At 38.2% G+C, this 12238-nt stretch overlaps 2 protein-coding genes across 2 annotated transcripts; one reads left to right on the top strand and one right to left on the bottom strand.

Annotated features, from left to right (window-relative positions):
- Positions 1–2600: 2600 nt before the first annotated feature.
- msmp1 (microseminoprotein, prostate associated 1) lies at positions 2601–3380 on the top strand. Its single transcript, XM_053504998.1, has 3 exons — positions 2601–2695; positions 2979–3087; positions 3197–3380. The coding sequence occupies exons 1-3, from the start codon at positions 2605–2607 to the stop codon at positions 3363–3365; spliced, it is 369 nt and encodes a 122-aa protein (XP_053360973.1). The 5' UTR covers positions 2601–2604; the 3' UTR covers positions 3366–3380.
- A 583-nt stretch (positions 3381–3963) lies between these two features.
- Positions 3964–12061, bottom strand: rgp1 (GP1 homolog, RAB6A GEF complex partner 1). The gene is made up of 9 exons (XM_053498660.1): positions 11752–12061; positions 11405–11520; positions 9453–9586; positions 7223–7306; positions 6891–7040; positions 6356–6502; positions 6133–6260; positions 4996–5173; positions 3964–4559 (listed from the first exon to the last, which is right to left on the bottom strand). The coding sequence occupies exons 2-9, from the start codon at positions 11518–11520 to the stop codon at positions 4336–4338; spliced, it is 1161 nt and encodes a 386-aa protein (XP_053354635.1). The 5' UTR covers positions 11752–12061; the 3' UTR covers positions 3964–4335.
- Between the last annotated feature and the right edge of the window lie 177 nt (positions 12062–12238).

Genomic DNA, 12238 nt, shown 5'->3' with positions numbered 1-12238 from the left:
TATAGAGCCTTGAGGCACGACATGAGTTGCTTAAGCAATATCCCAAAAGAGGGTGTGCTGTTGTGCTGAATATTACTAATATTTTGTAATATTGCTTCTTTTTTTTTTTTTTTTTTTTTTACAAAAGTTCTACAAACACCATTTATTATCAATAGATTATTATTTGTTTCTTTATTTAACCAGTTATTTTGCTCCTCCGACGACTGGTGGATCTAACTTACTGCAACTGGCGGAGTGGGCAAGTGACAGTTAGTATAATTAACAGGCATGGAAGTGGGTTTAACTTCTTCCTGTACTATGTAGCCAAAAGGTGTGTAGAATGTGTAGGTCTTGGACTGTCCTGACAAACCTACATGATTTACTCTATATATTTTCATTTATTCCGTATTAGAATATTAACTAACTTCTGGGTTCTAATGTTAAATTCAAAATAGTGTTAAATTGAAAGCTAGTGCACTATGTAGAACGTACAATCACTTGTTTCACACATCAAGTAGTGCCTTCGACCAGGAGTTAGGGAGAAATTTGGGCTTCAGCCTTGTGTTAGATGCGAGTTAGCTTTGTAGCTTGGGCTAGTCATGGACAGAAGAACAGGGATGGGCTAGAAGCATTTCAGAACGACTTACAGTACAAGTAATTATTAAGGAGAACAACAGTATAAGAAAGTGCTTCTGTGACTGGTTAGAATGTGGGTTTTTGTTAGGCAGCTGCTCTCCCCACTTTCCAGTACTGTGGACTGTACCGACCTACTTATACACTTGCTACAATGATACAAGTAATACATATTGTTAAACGTCCCAATGCTGCTATGATTTATATCAGCACTTCTGAAATGCCACTTGACCAATCAGGTTACTTTAGTCAGAATGAACTGGTGTATACCTGATACAACATGAAGGCATTCACCTTCCACGATAGTATAAAATCTTCCTGGGTCCAACTATATAATAACCAAAAGGAAACATGTTCAATGTAGAACAACAGACACACCAGAATTTTCTTTTGAGATGAAAATTGCAGAGAGTGGACAGTTGGTTCCAGGGCTATAAGAACGGGGACTTGCCACAATCTTCTGCAGACTAGGTGTTTTGCAAATATCTCAATAGATATGAGCAGATGTCAAATTTATGGGGTTGTAAAAGATTTTTGGCCTATGTTGAAATGCAAATATTTCTTAGTGTCACAATCAGTCTGATAAGTCAAGGCCAGATCAACCTGGCTGTGAATTACGCACTTATGAATTACGCAATTATGTTCACTGCACCACTTCGTTAGTCTTAATGGTCTGAAAATTTATTATATTCCTTAAAAACAAGTATTTAATGTGCAGGTCAAGTAGTTACTACGTGCGTTTGAGTTCCTTAGAGATGCAGATAGGCAATGGTGAGTCACTCTGTCCGGACTGTGGCGCGTGTCTCAGCCATTGAGCAGCAGCACCACAAGCATGACACAACACACTTTTCAACACCTTCAACTACTATGGAGTAACAGAGGCACAAATGCTCCAAACAGAGAGTTATGGGGCCCTAGGGTCATTTTAAAAGCTCATTTCTCTTATTGCAATTCTGTAAAAGGGATGAAAGATGAGCTAATGTTAGGGTAAGTATGTAATGTTTGGTTCTGGCTCAAAGAGCATTACCTTCCTTGCATCGTAGGCAATCCTTCTCATCGCACACTAACAGACAGCGAATTGATCAAAATACATTGCTACATACATTATGTTGGATTTAACTTGTAGCTTAACATCTTTAGCAGTTTCTTTATATTGACATGCAATACCTCAATTAATACCTAAAATACAATCCAACAAGTTACATACAAACATTTTTCTTGCACATACGTATGCAGACACACACACAGACACCCACCTGCAGCTGAGGTGCAATAAAAGTCCGATTCCTTCTTTATGGGTTTCCTTCTTCCAAACAACCACTGAAGCCTCAGCTGGACCAGGCCCATGCAAGCTTACAAAACAGAGACATGTCTATGACATCAGTATGAGCTAAGTCTGGGGAAGCCTGTGAGGGTCAGTGCATCCACCAGCCATGACGTTAAGCCCTGTCTGTTTGTATGTTTGAGGACTACCTAGTAACCACCGGGTGAACTTGTTCCTCAGAGAACAGTAGCATCTGTCCACTGATGTTTTCGTGTAGTTGACCACCCTCAGGAGCACCGTATAGAGATACTGAATCATCGCGCTTCGACCAGCCAGGTGATGATTATGTTAGGTGTTAACACATCAGTAATGTTGATGTAATGGTGTAAAATGTGCATAAGCAGGGTAGTCAATGACTGTGATTTTTTTCCCCCTCTCTGCCTTCTTGCTCACCTCTACTCTTGCTCTCACCTCACCCTCCATTCCTCGCTCTTAGTCATTTTATGTTAGTATTTTGTTTTTCAAGGTCATGCCCAGTGGAGCGGAGAATGGCAAATCTCTGGAGAAAAAGAATGTGCCAAACCGCAGCCTTTTCCCCTCTCTCCAAAAAACATGCCAAGGGTTCCCCCTCCCACCTCAGCTGTACCTCGAGCTCACAGAAGTGTGGGGGGTATAAATGGAGGTACCAAAACAGAGAGTGATTCAGACAAGTGACACAAAGAGAAGAGATGGCAGGACAGTGGATGATGATCCTGATTGGCGTTTCGCTGTGGATGACTTGCTCCGCAGCTCCAACCGAATGCCACTTCAACTCTCAAGGTAAGATAAGCTTTTTAAAACTCAGATCACACTCAAAGTAATTGCACTACCTACCCGACTGCAACGTGGACAGGTACATAATTCGCTTATGATTACAAGAACTGTCCTCCTTGACAAAGTAGACAGCACAGTGAAATCAAGAGATGTGACATAGAAATACCTGTACATACTGCAGCTTTATGACAATCAGATGATACAGTATCTTGTGTATTAATTATCACCTTCCACAAAAGTTTATGCAACTTTTTAGAAGCTTAAAGCCTGTTTCTCTTTTTCCCTACAGCTGTGTGCGAGTATGAGGGAAAAAAATACTCATTGGGTCAGACCTGGATGGAGAAGGGGTGCATTCAGTGCACCTGTCTGCACCCTTTCGGTGTGGGCTGTTGTGAAACGTCAGTGACTTTTTTCAGTCTTAAAGAAATACTAATCTAGAACTAAGTCTAACTTAGTGACTTAGCAATTTGATAAACTGAAATAACATCAGATCTTTTTCATTCTCAGTGTGCAGCAGCCAGTGGACTTCCCGCCTTGGTGCCAGGTACGAGTTGAATCTGTAACCTGCAAGGTGAGCCTGGTGCTGAGCTCTGACCCGCGTCTGCCCTGCATTCCGGGAGAGGGGAACAGTGTGGATCCCAGCCATGGAGAAATGAACATGCAACTAGCAGGTTAACAAGACAACAAAGCAGTCGATCCATCGGCTAAACCTGCAACGCCTGTCTGCCTGAGCTGTCATCGTGCTTCACCTGTAGGATCTATAATAATGACATCATAAATATTTGCTTTTTACCCCCCTTAAAGTTACATTTGGGTTGTTTATGTGCTGCTCCTGATCAGGATGCGTTTATGTCTCCTGCTTTAATAAACCGTTCTGGTTTTACAACTATATATGCAGTGATGAATAAACACTCCAGAGCCCAGATTTGGTAATAATTCCAAATGACTGCCAGTGTAGGTAAAAATGATCTAAAAATTCTAATCCTCAATCAGCACATATAGTTTGAAGTCTTAAAGAACATGTGCTAGTTTGAAGCAGTACATACTTGTCCTTAATGTCAGCGATTTAATTAATTATCTACTCACATAGCATGGTCATAATACGTTAATATTACTGAATGCACTATTGTAAATATCCAGCTTTGCACTTTGACCTATACATGTATTACATTTTAATTTCACGAGTACCATTTCATATTTACCTAAATAAAATGATATTAAAGTAAATCCTTGTCAGTTAATGGTGATGGGGAGAATAACTAAATACATGTCTCTATGGTTTCACTCTTTATTTGCCAAGAGTTCAAAACACTGTTAATAACTAATATGTAATCAGTCAGCTTGTTACAAGCAGAGATATTACACACTGAACAGGAAAGCGTTTGTGTATGCATATATATATATAAAAATAGAGCAACTCCGTAGTGGAGAGTTCATGTAAAATCAGATACATTAACTCACCAGGAATATAATAAATATGAATAAGGTCCTATATTAATGTCTGAAATGTTAAAATCAGGTCCACATACATACACAAGATTAAAAACAAACAAAACAAAAAAAAAAAAACATAAAAGACCAAAATCATGATGATGATGCTGTTTTTTGATCTTGAAATTTCAACACACGAACACAGCACACACATATCAGATACTGATACTATTTGTTCCAGTGAACTGTGAAACATATGAAGCCAGTGCCGGATTGGTGGGAAGCACTTTGATTGGCAAGTCCCAGCTAAAGGTGTCCACGTCCACCTGCTCTGCCCCGGTCCATACGGTGACTTCTGATTGATTCTGAAGGACAGTAGGCAGCTCCACTGGCTCTCTTGCTGTGACAAATTCAAAGTGTAGACGCCATCTTAGGGATACTAAAATGAGGGACATGCGCAGATGTGTCAGGAAAAAACCCCCAGCAATTTAATGGTAGTAAGGTATAAACTGCTTAATCTATGATGCCTAAAAATATTTAATAAAAGTATAACATATAAACAAGGGTTATATTTAACCAGGATAGATTAAATATCTCTTTTATAAAGGACCAGAAGATTTGGAATAGGTGATGAATAAGGTCTCTTATGAAAATTAATTGGAGAAAAAACATGTAATTATGCAAAGATGAGGCATATTGTCTCTTGACTAAATCAGACTCTACAGAATGAGACACTTCATGTTGTTGAGCAATGACTATTTTTTTCTCCATACATCTACAACCTCTGTTGTAGTGTTTAATTCATTACTTGTTGTAAGAATACAGTGCGTTAAAATTGCTGATGACCAATAAACTTAAGAAGAAACTGTTCTAACCGATATCAGTGCTGAATCCAGGTGTAACAATGAGAGGAACAGGCAGAGAGAAGTGGCTGGAGGCTGTGTGGAGGCAGGACTCCAGGTGCCGGCCATGACTTGTGACACTGACTGCCTGACCCGGTCGCCTCTGGTACTGCTCATGGACCTGCTCCTCGCTCTGCAGACTCACTGAGTACTGAGATCATGCAACATACAGACACAAAGAGTTAAGCTCATACTTATACACAAGCGTGAGGATTCATGCAACCCTTACGCTTCAAGTTAGGATCGTCCTCATTAAATTCAATTAAGACACATGGTTCGGTGTACAGGTCCAGAGGCATGGTTTGATTCTGCTGGAGGAAACTGATTTAGCTCGTGTTAAAAATGTAGAATTTGTCTGCAAGCTTTAAAAACCAAAAGTGTAGCAAAAAAGAAATTTTATTAAGCTATGTGAGCTGGATTAATTTTTCTAAAGGAAATTGTTCATTGTAATTGGTGATAGGTGATTTAGTAATTGGTAATTGTATATGACATTTGAAAAAAAAGAGGTTTAACTGGCTGAGCTGGGAAAGAAAGTATTTAAGTGATTTGCTCATGTAGCTTGAATTGATTGCATGTTTATTCGTACTTCAGTTACTTGTTGAAACTGACTTAAATTATTAATCTTAACTCAGTCCCTTGAGTTATCAAGTTGTCTCGGGATTTGAGTGTAGATGCCTGTCTTCAAGTTGGCCTGTTGACAGCCACGCTAAGACTCAAGCCGTATCTTTAACTGTCTCCAGTCTTAAAATCCTCCTTAAACTGTTCCCTAGATGACGGCCTTGGACAGGGTGTCATGCCTCAAGACATGGTCACAACATGCCAACTTTCAGGATCTGTGGGGTTTTGGAGACCCACAATGTTCTTGACCAAGCTCTGCCCATAGTTGTGCTAATCTGAGTTTAATAGAACTTTAAACAGTGATGGTGCGTGTTTGAATAAATTTGACCTTTTTCATTTCCTGTAATTAATATACCACACTTTTTCTGAACACCACCACTTCCTTTCCTTACATACAAACAGTTAGTAACGGTGTCTGGACGACAACAACAAACAAAATCCAAGATTTCAAAAAGAAAAAAAAAGAAAAAAAAGTTTCTGTGTGTTCTTTACCTGTAAACATGGAATATCTCCCTCGGAAAAAGTAAACGTGCCAATGATGTCCTCTCCTAGTCTGTACACAGTCTTAAAGATACAGAATTTGGCCACCTTCCCTCGCATGTTAGTGATATTAAACAGATCTATAAAAAAGTGAGCAGAAAGTAAACGCTTTGCCAAAATAAAATGTGCACAAAAGAATGTGGATAATTATGATATAGAAAGATGAATGACTGACGTGGACAGCGGCGTGAGGTAGTGATCATTAGCATGTCTAGTGCTCGCTCCAGGGGCCTTGTGTCTCTTCTTCCTCCCTCCTCCTCTTCTAGGAAGGGGTTTGTTGGTGACACTTCCTCATCCTGTAGGAAAGGGGGCTCGGGCATGCCTAAAACACACAAGCATACATAACCGACTCCAGATATTACTCACAAAAAGAACCACTTTTCATCTTGATGTATAAATAAAAAAAATATTTCAGCAATCCTTATTAATATAGAACATAAACAATATGGCCTGTATTATGCTTTGCCCTGTAAAATGAATATGAAGGTATATTCAGTGATTTTGCCTATGTTGCAACTGAGAAGTGGGTTTCCTGTATTTCTTTAATTTTTTCTTTCTTTCTTTCTTTTTTTTTTAACAAGAGATAGAAAAGATTTGGAGTACAACACCGATTTCCCAGTAGAACTGCATATTAACTAAAAGTTAAAAGGCATTTATAATATTCCTGTTGACCTTTGCTATAATATTTATCCAGTAAATATAAAACCTACCATGCAGTACAAGCACTCTGAATGGGACACGCAGCAGCTTGATTGGAGAGTTGACCCTCTGACAGCCAATCGTCAGCTTGTATACATACTTCACTGCCTGACCACGGAAACTAGGAGGGCCGTCCGTGGGGACGAGCTCGCTGTAAGTGTCTGTACCCGAGAGGCGTTGAAACAAATGAGAATAGAGGTGTGAAAGGGAAATTACGAGAGAAAAATAAAAGATAAAATAGACAATTTCATGACTATTTACTCAGAGTTGTAACATATGTGGAACTTTTCCTATACAGATTTGACTAATCTTTATCTTAAATCACAATGAATCAGCCACCTACAGGTCTTGCTCTCTCCAGGGTCTAGCCGCAGGTCACAGAACAGGATCTTGGGTGGAGTGTCGAGCATGCACTGGCCTCGCTCTCCTATTGAAACACAGGGGGGAATAAAAACAAACAAATTATGGCTCAAATGCGAACACAAAGCAAAGATTGTAAAACAAAGTGGAACATATCAGGAGCAGATTACATCACACACTAAATTCTGATCCTACAATAATGGGATCAGAAATGTCTAAGAAAGTAAAGAGCTTCATTATTAAATTAAATCCAAAATGTCTGGGAACTCTTCTACCAAACAAAATAAATATTGTTCTCAGGAAAATATGCTGAAGGTTCAAGCAAATCCAATCCTCATCACATGAATCCATGCAAGAAATAAAGACCTCCAAGCACTGCTACATAAACTCAAACTCTATGTACACAAGTGGGCAAGTACTGCAGCTATTATTTTCACCTCAACTCTGCGATGATGATGTTCTGAACTAGTTTCCTTAAATGACTTTGCAGTTAAAATTAATAGGACAAAAAATATTGTATATATATATATATATATATATATATATATATATATATATATATATATATACACGGTGTATATTTGTTGTTCTTTCGGCTGCTCTCGACAAGGGGTTGCCACAGCGGAATACCCAGTTCGCACTACAACTTGGCACAGGTTTTATGCTGGATGCCGTTCCTGACGCAACCCTCCCATTTTATCCGGGCTTGGGACCAGCACTGCATCAAGTGACTGGGATTTTGGACTTTGGCTGGGAATCGAACCCGGGCCTTTCGCATGGCAGGCGATAACCTACCATGGTTTATATATATATATATATATATATATATATATATATATATATATATATAAAATAAATCAACTTCTTGTGTTACCGAGAAACGACAAATTCCTTAATCGAGATGATTTCTCTGTGTGGGAGAATGCCATAATTTGTGCTGATATTGGAGACTCCTTCCATAAATATTAAATAAATATAACTTCACAATCAGAAAAAAAAAATCATAGGTTTCCTTGTTGAATAGCGACATACTTTATAAATGCATTTATCATTCAGCTTAGAGGAAGAATTAATGTACATATTAATATGGTTTAATGTGGTTTAAATTACACTTGGTGCTAAATTGTGCAAGCTAAAATTATAGAAAAGTAATCAGCACGTTCAGACCAATCAGCATTGACATTTTTTTTTTTTTACTACTTTTTACCTTGGAGTGACTTTCTTCTCATCACACCTCTACCTTTCTTCCTACATGCAATCTTTCTACTTGCCATGAAACATGGCAATTTTCAAAGCAGTATTATACTACAAACGATCCATATTCCCACTTTGTTCCACTCACACAATACCTACATTTACAACCTTGCTCTAGTGCAGTAGTAGACTACAAACTAATGATATCTTTAAGTACTCTCAGTATTAGTTCTAGTTTACCAATACATGATTAAAATTAGAATTTTCATTTCAAACTGATTTTTTTAAGCTTGGAGAAGCTAATACTTATTTATACTAATAGTTCATGAAGCCCAAACCTAAGCAACGTCTCTAAGGGGTAGTGAGAAACCAAAATTCTCACCAGCATTTTTTGGTTTTATTAAATAGGGAATTAGATATATTATATCACATGTGATCTTCAAGACATACATGACACACAGATATGTATGTATAGTACTGTGCAAAAGTCTTCACAATTTGCTTTCAAAGAGCCAAAACATTTTGATCTCACATTTTCAAAGTTGAGACATGAATCAGTGAAAAACGGGTGCAGATGATGAGAGATGATAAGGCCAGTAATTAGTATACTGCTGATGCTGATTGGTTGAATAAGGCTTGTACATAAACAACTAATTTTTTTAAATTGCATCTTTAGGATCTTTGCAGCCAGTCACAGTAAAACATTGGTTCACATTCCTTTAATGTAATCTACATCATTTGCTTTAATTCAATTTATGTTTTGTCTTGCACTCCCCATTTACCTTTATACGTATTTATTATACACTACAGTGGTCTATTTATAGTTTGTCTTGCACATCTTTTGAGGTGCTGCATTTCATTTCGGTGCAACATTGTACCAGATACATGCCAAATATACACTGTACTGTAACAGCTGCTGTAAACCCACACAAAAGCCTTCCTTTTCAGTGTGTTCATCCTTGTTGCAGTGCATTAGCTTGTCTTAATCTTTGACTTGAAGAGCTTGGTGTGAATCTCACCTCTGCTGGGGATGAGCACAGTGTCATTCTCTGCCTGCACATCTTGCTTGGTGCCCTGAGTCGGCAAAGCCACACGGCTCTCGCTGGCATGGAACTGACAGTGGATTTGAGCACTGGCCCATGCAAGCATCTCACTAATGACAGAGAAGATAAACAGAACAGGGTGGGAGATTCGATGTTAGATGAAAGTTAACATCCTGACTTTTTAACATGGTGCTTTTAAAAGAACAAGGAACTGAATATTTAAACAACAATAACACCAGGGATTAGAATGTTCCTTTTTTTAACTCCTTAATTGAACTAAATGTTCCTTTTCTAAACTTAATTGATAGGATTCCAAACGTTCATATTTGAAACAACAATAACACCAGGGATGTGAATAGGAGCCGCAGCACAATATTAACATCCCTAAAATGAAAGAATAGCTCCCTATAAGCCCCGGTTGCCAGGTAATGCAAAATATCATAACTATAACAGCAATATGCCTCAATCACCTGTGTTCATTTGCATAAACTAGACTACATGACAAAACATGAATGGATGCCACACCATAGCAATTAGAAGTGCTTTTTGGACACCCTATTCCAGATTGCCCCCCTCGTTGTAATAACCTCCACCCTTATAAGAAGGCTTTCCACTAGATCTCTGGTTCTCAATCCTCTGCAACACTTTTTTTACACTTATTTCGAGTTGAAAAAGCATGTTCATTAGCTGGTTATTTAAACCAGTTGAGAAAAAAAAAATCTTTAAACTCCTAGCTCCAGTGAATGAACAATGTAATGCTACAGCATGCAATTTTACAGATCCATTCACTTATGAATCGCGATTCTTTTGTGTGCCGATTGACGTATCGCAACATTGACTCCAAATAAAATGTTTAAATCATTTATTGCATTTATAATAGATATGCACTGGTCAATCTGCCAAGGACCGGAATTGGCTGTTTTCAGCTTGATCAGCCATGACCGGTCACGCTGGACATAGCTGATTAGCTGATAGTATCCGAGCATCCGAGTGGTGCAAAAGTCAGAGTATCAAAGGTTGTGCTCACCATGTGAGCTAATTTAGTCTCAAAACACAGCCTAGGTGGTCCACTGTAAACTATTCACTCACTGGCATCCTGTGTTGCTTGTTTAGAAATAATAAATTTAGTGGCTGACATAAAGACATAAAGAAAAAGCTCAGTTAAAATGTATCATTTTTTGTTTAATTTAAATGATAAACTCCTGGATTTAAAGTTAGTTTGCACTGTTTAAATGCTACTCTCATTTTTTTAGGTAAGAAAACTAACATTACAAGAAACAGGATACATTTAATTACTCGTTAAATTTAGTTGAGAAGCTGGTGAATAAAGCTAAACTATAAAATGTTTAAGTTTTGACAACTTTTTATTAAAGGTACAAGTAATTAAAGGTTTTACTAAATTCAAGGTACAAAATATTTATATCAAATTGAGATATTTATAAAACGTGTTACTTGGAGAATTATTAATCATGAAATATTAATAATATATATTTATTATTATTATAAATAAAAATATATTAACAATATGAATTGAAACGGCACCTAGATATGGCGATGATATCGTATCAGGTGATGAATGGCGATTCCCATCCCCAATGCAAATATTGTTGACTTTCAGCTGTTTACATCGATGAGTCGCCACAGTGGACCATCCGATCCACGCACAACTTGGCACACAATCTTGCCTTTTCTGATACAATACTCCACTGCATCCAGTGGCTGGAGTTTGGACACTGAGTGGAAAGTAAACCCATGCCTTCCGTCTGGCAGGTGAGAGACCCACCACTAAGCCACCAATGCCCTTTCCCCATCACTAATGCAAATACATCTCACACATGTGTGTGCAATGGACATATGGGTGGGATGCTCAGGTGTATGTTGAAATAAAACATTTGACCTGCCCCTATGGATTAAAGCCTTGTTTTTACCTGCTTGCACTGGTAGAGAGATGGGACATAGGATTAGTGAAGGTGATGAGGCACTCCAGCACCTCTCCGGCCAGGAACACAGGACCCCGAGCCATGGAGGCCACCACCTCAATCATCTGAGTAAGCAGAAGCAACAGTTACATCACCAACACAGCAGACACCCTCACTGAGCAACGCTTACAAACCCTAAACGAAACAACTCAGGTCATTTACTCCATACAGTCACATGACCAAGGCTAAACAATGTAACCCATTTCTCTGCTAGCGAACCAGCTTTCTATGCCAAACACAACGATAGCTAGTACAACATGTATAACGTTAGGTATTAAATATACAATAATTTTCACCTTAATAAAAGCAAAAAACGACGATATAATGACGCAAATAAACAGCAGCCGACAGAGACGCTCAACACAACAAACTATGGACTAAATTAAGATGGACAGGTATAAAGTTTCCCTGGGTTTACACCGCTTCAGACGAATTATTACGCGTAAAGACGCTTTTATAAAACACGTCTAATGAGTAAATTATTTTATATGGCGTATTAATCTACTTTCATACTTTAAATATTAAACCAGACTTATAAACAATGTTAAAATGAAACCACGCAAACTCCGGAATGTATTTTGTTCGGCCATCATGGAGGTCTTCGTGGCAAAGTATGATCTGTTTGGAAGCTTCTACAAAACGTCACAGGGGGACTTATTTATTCATTCTTTTTAAAAAACTATCACGAACGTCTTAAGTATATCGTAATTCCGTTTTTTGAAGTATATCGTGACCTGAAATGACGTCAAGCTAAAATAAATCCAACGTGCTATGCGTATATAA

Source organism: Clarias gariepinus, chromosome 1 (genome assembly GCF_024256425.1).
Source record: "Clarias gariepinus isolate MV-2021 ecotype Netherlands chromosome 1, CGAR_prim_01v2, whole genome shotgun sequence".
Taxonomy (NCBI): domain Eukaryota; kingdom Metazoa; phylum Chordata; class Actinopteri; order Siluriformes; family Clariidae; genus Clarias; species Clarias gariepinus.
Note: the sequence above shows the minus strand (reverse complement) of the source record. Positions and strands in the feature narration are given on the sequence as shown.